Source organism: Sinohyriopsis cumingii, chromosome 13 (assembly GCF_028554795.1).
Source record: "Sinohyriopsis cumingii isolate HCF-2022 chromosome 13, ASM2855479v2, whole genome shotgun sequence".
NCBI classification, from domain to species: domain Eukaryota; kingdom Metazoa; phylum Mollusca; class Bivalvia; order Unionida; family Unionidae; genus Sinohyriopsis; species Sinohyriopsis cumingii.
In genome coordinates this window covers 68,472,128-68,491,095 of record NC_142973.1, presented here as the reverse complement: position 1 = coordinate 68,491,095, position 18,968 = coordinate 68,472,128, and the positions used below count along the sequence as shown (strand labels likewise).

The 18,968-nt window shown below is 35.2% G+C and overlaps 1 protein-coding gene across 1 annotated transcript in view; it reads left to right on the top strand.

Annotated features, from left to right (window-relative positions):
* The window catches only part of LOC149785784 (MAP kinase-activating death domain protein-like), a 274,806-nt gene that overhangs the window by 82,229 nt on the left and 173,609 nt on the right, over positions 1-18,968 (top strand). Inside the window, exons 7-11 of the mRNA XM_089979703.1 lie at positions 2,469-2,549; positions 7,299-7,469; positions 9,187-9,345; positions 10,435-10,651; positions 12,824-12,934. Coding sequence (XP_089835829.1) covers positions 2,469-2,549; positions 7,299-7,469; positions 9,187-9,345; positions 10,435-10,651; positions 12,824-12,934 — 739 coding nt within the window. The remainder of the gene's footprint in view (positions 1-2,468; positions 2,550-7,298; positions 7,470-9,186; positions 9,346-10,434; positions 10,652-12,823; positions 12,935-18,968) is intronic.

The following is an 18,968-nucleotide window of genomic DNA, read 5'->3' as shown; positions in this document are numbered from 1 at the left end:
ATGAATGAGAGTCAGGCTTTAATTCATAGTGAAGACTTACTGGTTCACCATCTTTTTATCTGTAGATACATATACAGCAAGCAAACAAGCAAAGACATACAACAATAAAAAAAAGTCTAGAAGCCTACCGTATATACTTGCTTATAAAAGAGACCAACTGCAAACTGCACAGACCCAAATCGGCTGTTGCATAATGCACCAGCAGATCTGGGTATGTGCAGTTAGGATTAATCATTAAAACATAAAATAGACCCAAATAGACCCTGATCTTTAGGTGCATTATGTAATGACAAATCAGGATCTTTGTTGTTTTCAGTTTTACTTGACTCTTAAATGAGTATATATGATAAGTGTGCTGTTCAGTGTCAATTCAAATATTTATATTATTAATTTATATGTTGATTGGTTTCTCTATTCACTAGTTGCATTATTTTATTTGGTTCTGATATGAGATTGTTGTTTTACATCACAAATTAGTTCTGATAGTATAATAACTGGGGTTCATACCTTTGGAATTATAGAGTGATCATGATGAAGTTGTTATTGTATGTTAATCAATATATATATATTTACACTGGCTTCTTTCAATGAAGCAGGGAACCAATCCCTTTCTATATTGAGATCTGGAGCTAAATTGATTCTGTTTTGAAGCCTATAATTTAAAAAAAGGGATGATTCTTTTGGATTAATAGGTTATGCATGTTCTTTATTGGACAGTTAAAAGATTGTTTCTGTCTGGCAATCTTCTGGCAGAAATTGAACCTTCATCTGTGGAAAATGCTGAAATCATCACAGTAAATGTATTGATTTACTTGTAGTTTTACAATAAAAGGGGTCAGTTGTTCCTTATTTATAACATTTTAAGTTAAACTTGAATTGCATAAATTACACCAGACATAATTTTTATATAGCACACTATTTTACGCAAGTGCATATTTTCACTCCCAAAGACATGGGTTACTCTTGGGTAATGTTTGCATAGTATGACCCTTTCTCCCCCAAGACATGTGATATTTAAGTAATGTTTTCACCACACCCCATTTTCGAACAGCATAGTGTAACATCGAGCATTGAAGCATCGAAGATAATTTACTAGATTTACGGCATTTCATTTGAGTGTCAACATTGACCCAGAATTAGTGCACCTAGATGAGCAGCAAAATATTGTAATTTGTATGTTTGCATTGTAAATGAAGGTTGGTTCTGAAAATAAAATATTGACCAACGAATGAATTGCCAGAGGTAAAGAATAATTAAAATATGGTATATAATTCCCATTTTTAACTTGTCTGGCTTTAAGGCTATGTGAGCTTAACATTATGGCCCATCATATGTCTTTCACCTACTGAAAAATGGCGTTAAACCCCACAATAACAATAACAATCACCTGACATCTGGCCACAATTGCGACTTTTACCAGATTTGGCATTGATATTTGTACAGATGACGGCAGTCTGCCTTCAAATTAAAGTCATAGTTGCTAAATATACAAAAATCTATAAAGCACATTTGCTCCAAACCACAGTATTTGACCAAACTTGACAGAATGCATCCTAGCATGAAGACCATTCATGTTCGCTCAAAATAGTGCTGACCCACCATCAAATATTTGCACCAGCACAAGGGTTTCTTAGTATTGGATAAATGATGCTGATGTTCCTTAAAAATTTTGACGAAGATACACATTTTAAAAATTTTGCAGTTGTTTTCATAGCATATGCCATTAGCGGCATTGGAGGAAATTTCAACAGAAAGCCCCTTACTTACTGGATATCTTTGCCAGCTGCTGTTGGATTTGACTGTTAGGTGTCAGCTAGGTTAGCATGCTCAAGACCACTTGGATCAATTGTTCCGACTTAAAATATTAAAATGTAGCCTTTGCCATGTACGTGTGTGTGTTCTTGTCCGTGTCCATCCAGTCCAAGACAATAATCCAACCCAAATCCCAAGTTATGATCTTTGAGGACTGACTTTTCTCATCTTGCAAATATAAACTTGCTTCATAGTCAAATCTACCTGCAAACAATATATGTAGACACTTATCTGTCGTCAACACATTATGCCAGCAGATGAGGGTCTGTGTTGTGTATTCTACTGATGACTGTTAACAGACTGTAAGATAATAATAGCCTTTTGTTTCACTGATGTGTCTGTAGTAGAAAATATCCGGTGGTTAAGCAAAGATATGGGCACAGCATTATTTTTTTTTTTTTAAAGTCTGTATTCTTAAAAATTTTGTCCACAAACGTATATTTTTGTGTAATTGCTCACCCAGCAAACTACCATACATACTTAATTATAGGTCATTAAACTCTGCAAAGAACTAAGATCCTGATCTATTTCTGCATAGCAAAGCAGTACAGTTGTATTTAAAACATAAGTCAAATTAGGTGTTTCACCTTTAAAACAATTGTTTATATTACTTAATAATTTGTATCTACATAAACTTTTCTTTTTTTACCCTGCAGGTAACTCCAGCCCGAGGCTGTGATGATCTCCCTGCTATGCCTGAACCCGAGGGTACTGTTCTCAAAAACCATCTTAAACAGGTAACAGTCAGCTTGCTACATTTGAATTACTTTTCATTAATTCAATTATAGGCCTGTAGGATAGTGAATTATTAATCTTTGACCTTGTAAATATGCAGCCTTGGGTTGATTTTCATTGCTGACCTGCAGAAAAATTAGTGACCACTCAATCAAAGTTGAATCAGGGGTTGAAAAACCTGTTTAAAAAATCCACTTTTTGAGTTTGGCTAAACTAAAACCTTTCACTCATCCAGAATAAATCCTTATTCTTCCAGCTGTAATGGGTATTTAAATGTAACTGATGTTAATGACCTAATTTCAGTTCTGTGCAGTGTTTTCTGAAACCTGTTGCAGACATGATTTTTCTCTTTTTTAAAGCAGAATTCTGCTTTTCTCCTGACTTCAATCGGATTTTTCTTGATATAGTCCTTTTTTTTATATCTTCTCCGATCTGGTTTTTAAAAAATGGTCTTTACTGTCCCATTATGCAGTGACCCTTGTAAATTATTTGTTCCATATATTAGTTAGCACATGACTCTCGTAAAGAGTATTCTGATTGGTGAAAAGTTTAAATTCATCAAATGAATCTTCATGTAATGGAAACTGATGGCAATGGAAAGAAGAAGCATGCTTGCAAAACATGGCATCCCGAGTTGTTGAGAGAGAGCATGACACAAAAAGTTGAGATAAAGTTTAAAAATTGTATGGAAATGGGAATGGCTGGAGCAAAAAGTTGACGGTAATTTAGTTGGTCAGTTTATAAGAAGACTGAACGCTGGAGGACTGGCATCTGAATTAAGGTAATCACAGTTAGAAGAGTTTGGAATAGCATCTACAAAAAAAAGCTGCATATGGAAAAATTGAAGCTCAGAAGGCATCTGGCAAAGTGCAGTTAATTACTATAAGAAGAAAGATTTCTTGCATGAGAGAACAGATGTAGCCCTCAATCAGAATATGCACACTGCATGTTGCCAATACAAGCACCAGCTTGAAAGGAAAAAGACTCTCATTGAGAAGGACAAGAAATGAGTGCACACTGAGCCAAAAAAGTCATTGGTGACAAAAGGAAGGCTAAAGAAATCTTTGCCAAAGCTGTAAAAAGAGCTTGTGTTCATTGGAGAAAAAGACAAGTGAATGTATGGGATTATTTGTATATAGTTGCTGTACTTGGGTGTTTATTTTACAGATTAGTTATGAAAAGAGAGAAGTGTAAAAAATTTGCTGCAAAAATTGACAGATTATTGTGACTTAATTATGATGTAAACTGACATGCACATGAAATAACTTCAGCATCAATAGTATTGAAGAACAAATTAATGTGACTATAAATATTGTGAAATTATTGAAGTCAAGTTGACAATTTTGGTAAGTTTATTAGTTTTTCAAATTATTATTTTGGTTTATTTTATGATCATAAGTTGCACCAGAAGCAGTTTTTTATGAGTGTAAAATGCATATTTGGCTGGGAACCTTTTGCCCCTTGGACCCTGGATCCAGTGCGCTGCTCCTTGAGATCCCATTGGAGGAGGACCCCCAAACCCACCTTAAATATTTTTCAGCTTTTTTTTTTATGAAAGACCAAAATCATGTATGTTGTTCTTTGACTCATCCAGTTGTAAGTACATGTAATTACAAATTGAGACTATTTTTCCTCTGGAAGGTGCATTTATTAGTAAAGAGTGAGAGAGAAGCATTTACATGAGCTTGATTAGAACAAATGAAAATCAGGATACAAAGTCTGGATATTGAATGAAAAATGTCAGCAATATTTATGACATGATTTAATACTTGTCAACCCTAAATCAACACTTGATGATTGGAAAAATCAATGACCACTGGAAATTGCATACACTGTTTCAAGTTAAGCAAGTTAATTTTGAAATATGCTGGTTTCCTGATGGTTGTCTAGGTTGTTGCACATTAATTGCCACAATTTATTTATTCTGTCCTAAAACTGATTTTCACATTTTAAATGGCTTAAAAGCCATTACTGCAGTTTGCAACAGACCTGCAGTATTTGCCTCGCTGTATAAAAATGTGCATTAAACAAATAGCACAAGAATCATCTTTATGTTATGATATATATTTAACGTAAACTTAAAGATGACATGAAGAAAACCATACACTGATGTGATGTATACAGCTTGCATATGCTGAAAAGTCCATACTTATATATGATAGTTTACAGTGCTGCTTACACACACACTCACAGAGTCTTGTATTTGGTGGATATCGAGGACTTAGGTATGGAACCATGTACTGAGGACATTTGTTCTGGTGATGTTAGAGTGAAAAGAAACAGTTTGAGGCAGTAGCAAGTGGTGTTGTATCAAATAGGGAACTGTGTTATCAATTCTAAGAAATATGAAATTTAGCAATGCAAATGAAGATGCACACATTTACACAAATATTCTTTATAATCCATGCAAACTAAGGACGCACACTATTTGACAAAATCATGGAGACCATGGACATTGATACATTATATCCAATGAGGACATGTTTACATATCTAGTCCAGTCTTTGCAATCAATATATGACTGCTTAGGTGGCCTAGTGGTTAGAGCATTCGCCTCAGATGTGGGAGGTTCGAACCAAGGCCAAGTCATAAGAGAAACTTTAAAATGGTTCTAACAGCTGCCTTGCTGCCTCACTAGGTGCTTAGTTTTATGAGGTTATTGTTAGGACTAGCTAGTTGACCTGGTGTCAGAATGATGTTGACTGCATGGGACATCATGCTAAATGTCTACAGCATGATGCTCCATTGCTAGACATCACTGTGAATTGACACACTGCAGAAATCATAGCGATATAACTGAAAGATTGCTAAAGCTATGTTAAAATCAAATCCAAAAAAACATACTAGTATTAAGTAACTGTACCCTTCATAATGGTTTCATCTACAACTGTTCTTTAGGGCAGTTACATCATTATTTGAATATATATCTTGTTGTTATTGACTGACTGATGAATTTATTGATTGACTGATTGTCCTGCAATTTTGACTTTAGTAGGACTAATCCACCAATTTGGGATCAAACTGTACTAAATTTGGAGTATGCGCATTTGGTTATAGTGCCCCGTTGTAAGGAATTCTTAGATTTGTGTGATTACTTGTTTCATTATTGGAACTTGGTGCAATGGAAATATTCCTTGGCCTGAAATAATTAGCCAATTAGTAGGAGCAAACGACACGGAGTGAAGTGTTAGTGAGTTTCCATGATGCCATGGTTGACTTTTAGTGAATTCTGGTCAAAAGTGCCAGTGTCATTGGAGTACCATAGTCCCTATTAAAACCTAGTGGTGTACGTTGGTGGTGTGACTGCAGTGGCAGTATTTATGGTAGGAGACTTAGTAAAAATAGTTCCTGTGTCAATTAAATTGAAATAATTATATATTAAATCAGATATAATTAAATCAAGTGTGCATAACAGTATGTGAGAAAACTTGCTGCTAGCTTCCTGTGGGTCTGTGGTTTTTCCTGGGTTCTTCCTCCACCACATATACTTGCCTCCATGTAGAGCCTATCATGTGCTGAAAAATATTGTTAAACCCATGAAAAAACTCCCCTCTTTGCCCAAAAAAGCATAAAAAAATCTTATGTCTGGTTAGGATTAATGATGCCATTCAGACATTCTGTATGTTTGCCACATGAATGAACATATTAGCATGGGCTTTTCACTGATGACTTATGATGTCTAGTTGGTAATCATGAAAATGCTTCTAGTATGACTTCCATAATGGCCATCTTAAAATTTTTATCACAACTTCTCCTAAGTGGCTGATATATCAACATTGTTTTCACCATAGACATGAATTCTGTTTGGTACCAATAGAAATGTTTCCAATCTGATTTCAAATATGGCCTCCATGTAATCCTTTTGAAATTCTTGCTGTCATTACTCCTTCAAAATGGAAAGTCACATCAACATGGGTTTTCCACCAGAAGACTTCTTATGATTTCTTATTGGTTCCAAATGAAAACGGTGCCATGCTGAAATCCAGTATGTGCATCACAGCAGCTGATTTGATCATTTCTGTTATAAATAATTGCTGAAGAATATCAGAGAGGGTTCCAACACTCAACAGTTTAAAGGAAGAAATTGTCTTATCTGGAATTCCTGGAAATTCTTTTCACCCAATAGAGCATCAGTACCTTCATGGGGCTCTTGTCTTTTTTTGTACTTACATGTATGTATACAGTGATAAAAGATCATGAAGAACCTTAAGTTCGATAAGAAAAAATACTATATGAAAACTTTTGAAATCCTTCAAAACTCCTTGAATATTCATAGACAGGCAGTTTGCAGGGACTGTAGGAACCATCATTTGGCCACATTCTGTTTGATGCATGCAGAAAGAAAGACCATGTTATTGGGAATGAGACTGAAGAAGGGGAGGCAGATTAGATTCTGTTCATTGATGACTTTTCACAATTTAAAAACTTGTCAGAACTTATAATGATCTGTTCAAAAATAATGTTTTTGTAAAAATGAGGGATAGTTTGTTACAGATTCTTAGTGAAAGTTATTCTTGTTCTTGCAGTAATTGACCTGATTGTTAGAAGTTGACTGGACAGTAGTTTCACATCATATATGCACACCTATATTGCTGTATGTTATACATTCCAGCATGTATCATGCCTTATCAACGTACCCTGTTTCTGTAAGTTTGCCATGCCCTATATGTATCACAGTACATTTTTATTTGTGCTTATGGGTTGGCATGTTAGTATATCAATGAATTGGAATCGGAATTGATGTCTTTCAGGCCCTTGCCAGCATGAGCATGACACCACAACCAATCAAGAACCTTGATGTTCTAGCCCAGAATCCAGACATTTGGAAAAGGCGGGAAAGTTTCTCTTTCCAGACAGGATTCAACCCACTTATCTATGGCAACGATGTGGACTCAGTAGATGTTGCTACAAGAGTTGCTATGGTACCCATTTTGATGGTCCCACTGCTTGCATCTTGTGAATCTTGATTATGTTCTGTGCATTTATATGTCCATTTTGAGAACTTATATGTAATGTTTCAGCGTGGACATATTAAATTTCCTGATATTGTATGCATATGTAGATGGCTTAATAAGATTTTCAGGTTATTACAACATACTTTCCATTGTTTAAAAAAAATTTAAAAAATGTTCAGATTGTTTAGGCTCAAAGTTTTGTTAGCACAATAAAGCAAAAGCCACTTGAAGTGCTCCAAAAATTAAATTAATTAGGCTTCTTTATAGATCATATGAATAAAGTAATTTTTCAGGGTTTTTTAAAACCATTATTGGATGTTTTCAACTTAGATATCTTTTATGGAAACTTTGTTAGCACAGTACAACCATTTTACATTGTTACCTCCTATGGCTGCTGCTTTCTATTTCTTGTTAGTTTTATTTTCAGGCCAGTTTAGCAATTTTCCAGTTTTTCTTCACATTTATTTTTAAACTTAAGACCTGTTCTACAAAAACCTTGTTAGGACTGTCTAACACAAAACACTTTAGAAAACATGAAATTTGGTAAGCATTTTTGTAATATGTGTATGGATATCTAGCTAAACTTTCATGCAATTATCGCATTTTTGGAAATTTTTCATAATTTTTTATTGTTTTGGCACTTAGACTTCTTTTCCTGCAGGTGGTTGGAGGGATATGTTAACTAGATTATTTGTTATTTTCTACATTTTTTATCGTTACAAAAAGCCACTTGAAGCCCTTTACCTCATGTAAGCTCCTTTGGACGCCTCTGCCTCATTCTCATGGAAGCACTAGTGGATGCCTCTACCCAATTTGAATGCAGGCATGTTGGGATACCTCTCCACCATCTGCATTTAAGTATGTTTAGATGCCTGCTGTAAACATCAGCTATTTTGAGCTGGTTTTACATAGCGCCACCTTCAGGAAAAACCCTCTTCTAGATACTAAATTAGGTTAATGATCATTACATCACATCACGTGGTCAATCTGCTTTTTAAAGTAACTGGGTCAGATTCATTACTCTTCCGAATGGAGGCACGGATTTCATTTCGCTACTTCTTTGAGTTTGGATGATTAGAATTATGAGTATCAAAGCTTCATAAAGTCATGTAGGCTTAGATGTTGATGTAAGCAGCACTGATTTTTTAAAATAATTTATCAGATTTAGATGATTTATTGATTTAGATGCAAAGCAGATAGATTTTGATTTTGAGAAATGATGGCTATAGTTGGTCACACAGCTTCACTGGCTTGACGGTGAACAAGTTCTTGCAATATTTGTAAGCATATACAAAATTCTTCGGTGAAAAAGATATTAAACATATAAAGATCAAATTTTACTCTTAAACCTTTCTATAGATAATAGATGTGAACCAAAAGTAAAATGATTAAAACTGATGTTGAATTTTGCATATACTATACTGTTATAAATTTAACTTGCAGGCCTGTGTGTAGTGAGTTGAATAGGTAACAGATGTTCTATTTATAGCACACTGCACTGTGTGACCTTTGGTACATGTAAAATAACAGCTTACATAGCCACAGACTGTATGAGGTAAAGGGTTAATGGTCTCTAAAAATATCGATTCCTAAAGCTTTTACTGTTTGACTGTCCTAGAAAAAATACACTATGTCCTTCCTGCTCATTGATATACACATTGCTTGGATGTCTTCCTATTTCAAGGTGAGATTCTTCAATTCTCCTAACACTTTGGGGAACTTCTCAGAGCATACAAGGACCCTGAGGTTGTATCCACGGCCAGTGGTTGCCTTCCAGCTGTACAGCTTTTTGAAGTCTCGTCCAGTTCGTACCCATTTTACTGCCAGACTAGCCAGAACACAGGTTAATTTTTTTATGAACTATTAGTACATTATCGCATGGTTAATTCCCAAGTTTTGATTTGCTAACTTGAAGGTTTTCTTATAGCATGTTTCTATTCATTAGCAGAAATGCCATTAGTACATTTGTCCTGCACTTTTTGCAAGGACTTATGTTAAACCTTCATTTATTATTGTCAGTTGAACATTATTAAATATACTTATTATTTTCTAATACTTTGATAATGATGTAATTCACCCTTATATTTAGGAGTCTTTCGAGAATAAACCTGGAATTACACATCAAAAAGTCGAATTTGTGCATCCAGGTAACCAGTGGAAATCAACTAGAACAAGCTCTTCCTTTTCCATCAAATCTAGAAAGAAACCTTGTGTATAATTCACCTCTGATAAGAACTATGTTTGGAACTACATTTGTTCATATAGCACAGTATGACAGCGAAAGTAGACAAAGTCATAATTGGAATAGTGTTGGCTTTTTCTTTCCCAACATGTGGTGCACTCTGCTGGAGGTGAATCACCAAGCCTATCAAATTATCCATATTTGTGCAACTACATCCAAGGTTATTTCTCATCTTGGCAGAAAGGGCAGTGATGTTTCAAGTGGAAATGAAATGCTTAAGAGTTACTTCCGTTCTCAGTGTTGGATTGTCACGTGTTGCAACAGTATAAAATAATCATTCAAAGACTGTTTTAGAGTATTATTAAGGAAAAGCAAAGGTATGTCTTAATTATTTGTGCAGTTTACAACTTGTTATGAGTTTACTCTGGTAAAAGGTCCAAGATTTAACATGGCACATGCTTTTACATTCCCATCCCCATCTTTGATGATAGCAATTATGAAATCTTTAAAAAAATATTAAAAAAATTCTTCTTATAAATTTGTTGTTAAATCCTTTAAAAAGTACAGTTGAATATTTTAAAACATCCTTGGATTTAGGAAATGTGAGTCAATACTTTTGGTTTTATTAAACTTCAGTGTACTTCTGTTTAAAAATATATGTGTGGTCCCTTGAAATTCATCATAGATCTAATACAGTAATTCATGTAACCCTCAATAGTAATAATGAATGTTTTAAATATCTATTTCTAGGCTGTTGAATATTTTGCGGAATGGTCACTTTGTCCTCAGAATGTTGTGTTTCTTCGTGTCCAAACATCAGTGTTTGATCCCCTGTTAATTGGAGATAAACCAAAGTGGTATGCTCATCAGCTTCAGCCAATCGAATTCCGCGTTTATGATGAAGGTTCCTCCCTGGGTGTTGCACTGTCCACAGCTCCAGAGGTCGTTAGTGATGAGTACCCAACAGGTAATTTATTTGTTTTCAACTGACCAGAGAGTGGTTGGACATACAGTGTTACCTTTCCATCACACCTTGTTTAGGTTTTATGTTTAGGTTGGATGGGGATTCATGCTTAGAGCTCTTTTGTTTGTTTCTTTCCAATGAGGTGGCACATAGGTATAAGCTGTACAAATGACAGTGGTGTCATTAGCAACATTGTTCACTTACAAATCAGCATTTTTTAAGTTACCATATTTACCATATATTTTGGGACACCATATTTCTTGGTATACCATACATTAAGTTTTAAAGCAATTTTTTGTGCACTGTATGTTCTGGGACACCCTTTCTTTTGAGTCATAAGTTGTGGGATACCTTTTAAATCATTCAAAAATTACTTGCCAGAAAATGCACTCAATTTTTTTTTAACTGTACTTTAGATAAAACTCTGCAGCATCACCTCATCAACCCAACCCTTCTCCTGGATACATGTAAACCATCTGTTTGGTGCATGAATATTTTTTAACTCCCTCATGCTGTGAAACATTATTATTGGAGGCAACACATCTGCTGTGGAAACTGCAAGGACTAAAGTTAATTTTTTAAACTGCACCAGTCATGCGAATTCTCCATCTATGAATGAGAAATAAGTACACTGGAGTTTCATCCATGTTAATGATCGTATTATTGGCAAATCATTTTCTCTTCTGGCCTTCACAAATTCATTGATATTTCTTATTGTCCCCACCAAATATTCTAGGAGATGCCAGGTCATCAATGTCCATGCCCAAAGCACTAGATTGTGTCTCTTTAAAAACTGTTCCATTGTTTAGATTTATTTTCAAAATTCTTGTGATTACTGGTAAAAGGAATAAATGTTGGCTTCCCTATGTTGACTGACTTTGTGTGTGTGTGTCTCTCTCTCTCTCTCTCTATATATATATATATATATATATATATATATATATATAATCGGCACACTTATATATATATATATATATATATATATATATATATATATATATATATATATATATATATATATGTATATATGTATATATATATATATTGGCACACTTAAACGGATTCAAATTTGGCTTCTGGGGTCTGCTTGCTTTATAATAAAATAACCTTTGTATTTGATATCCTGCCAGTAACTTCAATAACAAGTTTATTGCTCACTACCAGTTGTGTTTATTCACCACCTAGGCTTCTGTTTGTTTGCCATCTGTAATCATGATTGAAAATTAGAAAATAAGATTTTTTTAAAGTGCTTGTTATACACGCTGATGTATCTTAAATTATGGACACAATCCTTGTGCCCACAATACACATTTTCTGTAAAACCATGCACATCTACAAATCGGTGTGCAGGTCTCCACTTGTATCTGATGAAGTTTGTAATTAGGAACTTGATCAGCACCTTTTATCTCTTATCAGCATTAATCTCAACCTGCATCTGGATAGAAGATTATCAGACTGTGGAAAAGACAGTAAAACTTAATGTTACCTTTGCAGATCATTTATATCAAGTGGATGTATTTTGGTCCCATTCATTGAGGAGGTGTTGACATCATCAAGATTATGACATCATAATATACATGATGTCAGAAACGTTAACTAACGGACAAAGAACTTCATCTTAGAAGATCTTTTTCTGACAGATATAAATTTTACTATTCTTCCAAATTAAATTTATCATGATTTGGCATGCTTGGTTCTTCATTCTTAGTTTAATTGGCCTTTGTCAGTAATCACAGCACTGTCTTTGTTTATCTTTGATTATTTTCTCTACTGCTTTTGCTTTCCATTGCACAGCAATGAAAGCTGACCTGGGCTGGTAACCCATGCTACCTTAGCAGATGTTGAGCCATAGCTCTCCCACTTCATTGACATGCACCAGTGACATCACCTTGGATAATATTAAGATTTAGTGTTAAAAAATTTCCAAATTGTAAACCAAAACTTATTCTGTGGTTTGCAAAATCTTCTGCAGAATCCAGGTTAGTCTCAATGTAAGTTTTGGAAGTAGTTTTTGTATAAGTATGGAAAAAGCAACTGATGCTTAAATTGATGATTGATTATTAATTTTATGGTTTAATGACTACAAATAAAGCCTAAAATATCTTTAATAATGATGGTTGACTGTTTGTAGCAGCAGTACCATTTAATCCTGGAACTAATATTTCTGTTGTCTAGATGAAAGTGGTAGTGACAGTGATGGTGGAGAGAGTACCAGCTCTTCCTACTCCTCTCTGAGTGACTTTGTCACGGACATGGTCAACAGTGAAATTAATGGTGACACACCAGGTAAGCAGCATCCAGTGTACCATATATATTCACTTATAAATTGAGTCAAACTGCAAACAACAGATTCTGATCTGCCATAGCATTATGTGCCAGCAGACCAGGGTCTTTGTTGTTAATTCTACTAATTACTCCTATCAAATAGCACAGATCAAGATCTGCCAATGCATTATGAGATGGCAGATCTGGGTCTGTGCAGTTTGCAGTTGGACTTGACTTATAAGAGTTGTTGTTGTTGTTGTTGTTGTTGTGGGGTTTAACGCCATTTTTCAGCACGATAGGCTATACATGGCGGCCAGTATTAATGGTGGAGGAAGAACCCGGAAAACCCCGGAAAGAACCACCGAGCCACGAGAAGCTACAGGCAAGCTATCTCACATGCCCACATTGGCTGAATCTTAGACTCGAACCGCCGCAGACAGAGGACTTATAAGAGAGTATATGGAGTAATTTATTGCTTATCACATTGAACCCTGGAAATGATTTTTTTTGCATCGTTGGGTAAACCCCTTGTTCCAGGGACATATACACCATGAAAGACCCATATGTAAGATATAAGCAAAAGCAGCAAAGACTAAACTTTCTGATAATGTCAGGTTTCTGTGTATTTAAAAATATAAAGCCCAAAAAACTCCAGAAATGTAGAAACCCAGCAGTTCAGAGTAAATAAACATAATTGGTTTCATGGTAAGATTTAATGTGGATTTTAGACATTGACACAGACAGATTAAGGCTGTCACTGGTTTTCACTTCATGGTCACTCAGGCTGTCACTTCCAGCCAGTGAAATCTGGCTTCTCAATGGTGATAATAGTTTCTGAAGTGGTTTTTGAGACAGTGATTTTTAAAAAAATTTGAAAAAATTCATAGGTTCTGAAGCAGATTTGAAGAACTGTGATTAAAAAAGAAACAAAATGGAAATCATTTTATCAAGTCATTATATTAGGTTTCATATCATTGAAAAGAACATTCTTTTTTTATTGTTTAATGTTTTACATGCCGTGTCATAGTATGTATATATACTTATGCATTAAATGTATGTTAGCATAAAACTAATGCCTATCAAAAGTTAAGTTCTAAAAATGTAGAAATAACATTGTGCATAAAACTTTAGTTAGAATAGGTACCAACATATCCTTGTGAGAAAACAATAGTCTGAATTTTGATCTGTATGATATTAATATATATGTATTACTATTTGTGATAGCTGCTGGAGACCACTGCAATCTTCAAAGAGGTCAGCTATCTAATTGTTGATTACACTCTCGAGTTAATCCAGAGTTTGCTTGGAAAACCAATGGAGTACACTACAAATCCATAGGACTAGAGTTCATCCTGATGTCTAGGGCAGTGGAAAGCTCAAAACTTCCTCCTTATGGAACAGCTTGATCCCTCCTTCTCCGACCCCACTGTAAATTGACACAGGCACCCATTAATTTAGAGGCATATCACCTGAAATCAGTTACTGGGGAATCATTTTATAAAAGGAACAGCAGCCTTATTTGTTCCATCTATCCCCCACCCCACTGTCAACTGACACAGGCACTCATTTATTTACAGGCAGATCAGCTGTGATCATTGAGTAATCATTTTATAAGAGGAATTGTAGCCTATATTTTAGGCCGTCCTTCCTCCATTCATTATTATTGAGATCCAGTGTTGCACATTATTCTTGGTATTGTTTGGATAATTAATGTTGAGTTCAAGTCATTTTTAATTAATATATGCAGCTGTATTTAAGAATGCACTGTAAAACCTTGATGGATCAACATACATGCCAACCTTTACGCTTTGGGCGTAATCATTATGCTTTTTCTCTCACTAAATTACACCTTACACGTAAATGTATTCAGAATACACATTTTCGGTTTATCACTCTCCCACAAAAAGTAATCATTTCTTTTCTAATTTTTTTAAACATCCCATTAATCTTTCAGACCGTATTCTAGAAGAGACGGCTTCTATGTAACTATAGCATAAGAGTATGCTTGTCTGTAGTATTATGTTCTATTTATAGCAGCTGCCCTTTTTGCAAGAAACATGCTGGTTTCTACTTAAACTTTTGGCCTTGGTTTCTATTTATAGCAGCTGTATGGCTTAGTTAGGAGAGAACAGACTGGTTTTCTAATTTTTAATTTTTGCTCGCAGATTCATTGTTCTAATTAATATCTGGTACAGAACTAGTCTGTAGGTATTTGGCACTAAAAGTCAAGTCAGATTTATTCTAGTTGATTCATGTGTTAGAGCAAAAATGTTTTTCAAATAATTTCATAGATGGATTAGAAAAAGACGAAAAACCACTTCAGAGATGAATACATGAATTGCACAATACACTGTTCCATTCTAGGGCAGCTTCATGTTCATTGCAGGCTGTGTGTAAAGGATTTTAATATTGGTCATTGTGGTAAAACAAAGAAACCTTGAATTAGCTTGTTTTACTAATTCAAATACTAAGGTAACTTCTTTTTTTACAGCAGAAATAAACTGTGGACACGAATTTTATAAATGCAGTGGTGTCATATACCAAGTTCTTAGTAGAACATGGACTACCCCTAGCAATAGAAGACTACGTTAGTCCTTTGTTCAGATGGATGTTTCCTGATTCCAAAATTCTAATTGCAGAAAATATGCATGTGCAAGAACAAAATCATCAAATATTCTTAGGTGTTTATCAGAAGATAATTCACTTAAAATTACAGAAGCCAGGAAAATTGGGCCATTTAGTATTGCAACATACAGGAGTAGTGATTATGATGAAAAAAAGTTGTACCTAGTCTGTGTAAGAGAATTTGACAACGAAATTGCAAAGTCTGAATGCTCTTCTTTCATTACCAGAATTAAAAGCAGATTCCACTGGAGAAAACAGTTTTTATTTGCTTAATAATGCTTTGAATAAACATAAGTTGGCAGAACTGTATGGGGTTTTCAGCTGATAATGCATCAGTGATGACTGGAATTCATAAAGGAGTTGCATTCTGTATTTTGAAACATGTCTCCATCAGTGTAGGGGCCCCGAGTGGCCGAGTGGTCTAAAGCGCTCTTCGTTACGGATCACTGCCATCTCACCTCTGTCTGCGGCGTTTCGAGTTTAAGATTCAGCCAATGTGGGCATGTGAGAAAGCTTGCCAGTAGCTTCTCGTGGGTCGGTGGTTCTTTCCGGGTTCTTCCTCCACCATTAATACTGGCCGCCATGTATAGCCTATCGTGCTGAAAAATGGCGTTAAACCCCACAACAACAACCATCAGTGTACATGTCAGGTTGTCCCTGTCATATGATGCACCTTGCTGCAGGAAAGGTTGGCGATAAGCTATAAGGAGAACTGAAGTATCAAATTGGCATTCTACCTGACGATGTCATTCATGTGGACAGAGTTGATGTGCAATGGCACCTTATTTTCCACCTAAAAGACCCAATTAACTGGAAGATTTAAATTTCCTCTTCTTTGTCATGTTGTGAAAGGAATATTGGTTCTATACCATTCTAATGCTGTTTGTGAGAGATTTTTCAGTAAAACTGAACTCAGATCCAGGCTCTGTAATAACCCAGCACTTAGTGCTCTACTGGTGTGCAAAACATTCATAATCTCAGCTGGTACAATGTGTTTTGAAATGCAGTATGAGAGTCTGTTGCTTTTTAAAGCTCAAAGTGTTATTATGAAAACTTGAAGCAGTAATTGATGTTAAAAAGACCAGAAGGGTAAATAAATAATTTTGTACATATGCTTATTGAATATTGTTATGTTATATATGGATTACTCTTCTTCTGCTTGGATTACTCTTTTTGTCCACTTGGATTACACTTTTTCCTTGCCAGGGGTTCACATGTATGGATTAAACCTGAGGGAACTAGTTTACCAGGTCAGGAGATCAGTAATGAAGGTGCAAACCTTCAATGCACCTAGTGAACCAGGTCAGGGAATCAGTAATGATGGATCAAATCATCAAGGCACCTAGTGAACCAGGTCAGGGATTAGTAATGATGGATCAAACTGTCAAGGCACCTAGTGAACCAGGTCAGGGAATCAGTAATGATGGATCAAACCTTGAAATGACCTAGTGATTAGCAGAAGCAGGTCAGGGTATCAGTAGTTTGTGTCAACAATATTTAATTTCGACAAACATTCTGGTGGTTCATAAAAACCTGTTTGATGGATTTGGGGTTTTGAAGCCAGTGTTCAGTGCATTGAGATTCTACTCTATTTGATATCCATGAATATTCTATGAAATATGGACTTTGTTGCAAGTAAATGTTTTTATTCTTAAAAATTATTGGTTTCTATACCCAATCTATTCCCATATTTTATTTTTGTTGGATAACCCAGCAATGACAATAAAGTTTTGTGTGTGTCGATCCAAGTTGTTAACTGACTGTTTCTTTACCATCATTGTTCTTTGTTTATTGCTTGAATAGTTACTGTAGTTTTGAGTTTAGCATCGATTTTAACTTTACCATTGGATCAGCATGGGCTGGCCATTGTGGAGCATCCTTGAGCAGGCACTTCACTCCAATTGCATCAGCACTAAAACACCAAACTAAACAAAGACTGTTGTTTACTGCTCGGAATCTTCTGTAAAATCATAATACAGTGTGACCCCACTATAACACAGCAGTTCGGAGCCATAGAAACCAATTGTGTTATAGACCGAACTGTGTTATAGGCAACCTGTCAGGTCAATTAGCTGAAGAAAATGATGCATGTACCCCCAAAAAATGTGCAGGGTTGGTGGCTTAGGTAATAAATGCTTCATTGGCACAGTTACCATCTTAAATCAATGCATACTAAATGAGAAAAACACATGTAGTGAAAACAGAAGGCACATATAATATTTTACTTTATTCAGAGAACCACGCATTGGTACATATGCGCGTATACTGTTTATATATACAATTCTTCAAAAATACGCACACACACAAGATTTAAAATTACTCAATAATTTTGTGACAGGTCATATAGGTCGGAATTCAGTGGGGGACAATAGAACAATCACGTAACAAATGATGAAGCATATTTACTTTTCAGTACATCCCAAGTCGGTAAAAGCTAGTTTGCGTTTTAAGCCGCCATTGGTAGCGTTCGTAAACATAAACTTTTTTCCTTCAAAAAAGAGACTTATGGCACAGTAAACGTGTTCCACTCATGTTGAAAAATGCAAAAATCCATCAGATTCCATTGCTTTTATTTAAGTTTGGGACTGACTTCTTTGAAGAAAGTTCTTTGTCTCTATTGAAGATTGTAGTCAGCTTTCTTTGATGAAGGGTGCATGTGTTATTGAAGTCACCGCTAAAGGACAGCTTTCAAGAACCAAACAAATGTCCGTTTCTTTATTGTGGTGGCAACATCAAATAATTGCATTGCATGATTGAGACTGATTTTTTTTTCAGTTTGCTTCGAAAGTTTTCATAACAGACGGTACTTCAAAGGTAATCTGTTGAAATTTCAGCAAACTGTTTTATCTGGGTACATTTATAAAAAAGAAATTGCCATCATTTGGTTGATTGTAGTTACTGTTCAACCCTACCTATTGAATAGACCAACAACTAAGATCTTGGGGTTTTTTTTGGTGTTTATAAAGGGTCAATGGACAATATACACACAGTTGTTCTGGTCCGATGACATATGAGTGTTCTGAAGGATTTAATTCTGAGTGAAATGAAGAGGAATTTTACTTACCATCCACATACAAATGTCAGTCTATGTTTACTTACCATCCACAACAAATGTCAGTCTGTGTAAATACATTAATTACTAGTGAGCAGCCAAAAATTCAACGAAAGATAGACTATGAGATAATGCCTCGTCCGGCTGATCTCCGCTACCAGAAAGGTCAGCAACAAAATAAAGGCGGATATTTCACAACATACACTACTCATGCTATATGTCAACATAAGCAGAATATGTTATAACAGTGCACTGTTAAGATGGTTTGTCAATATGGACAAAGAGTTTGTTTATGTAACAGTTTATAAATTTCAGTGCATTTTATATCAAGTTTGCAGCTTCCTTTCATGGGGCCTCTGAATTTCTCCATTCCAAACC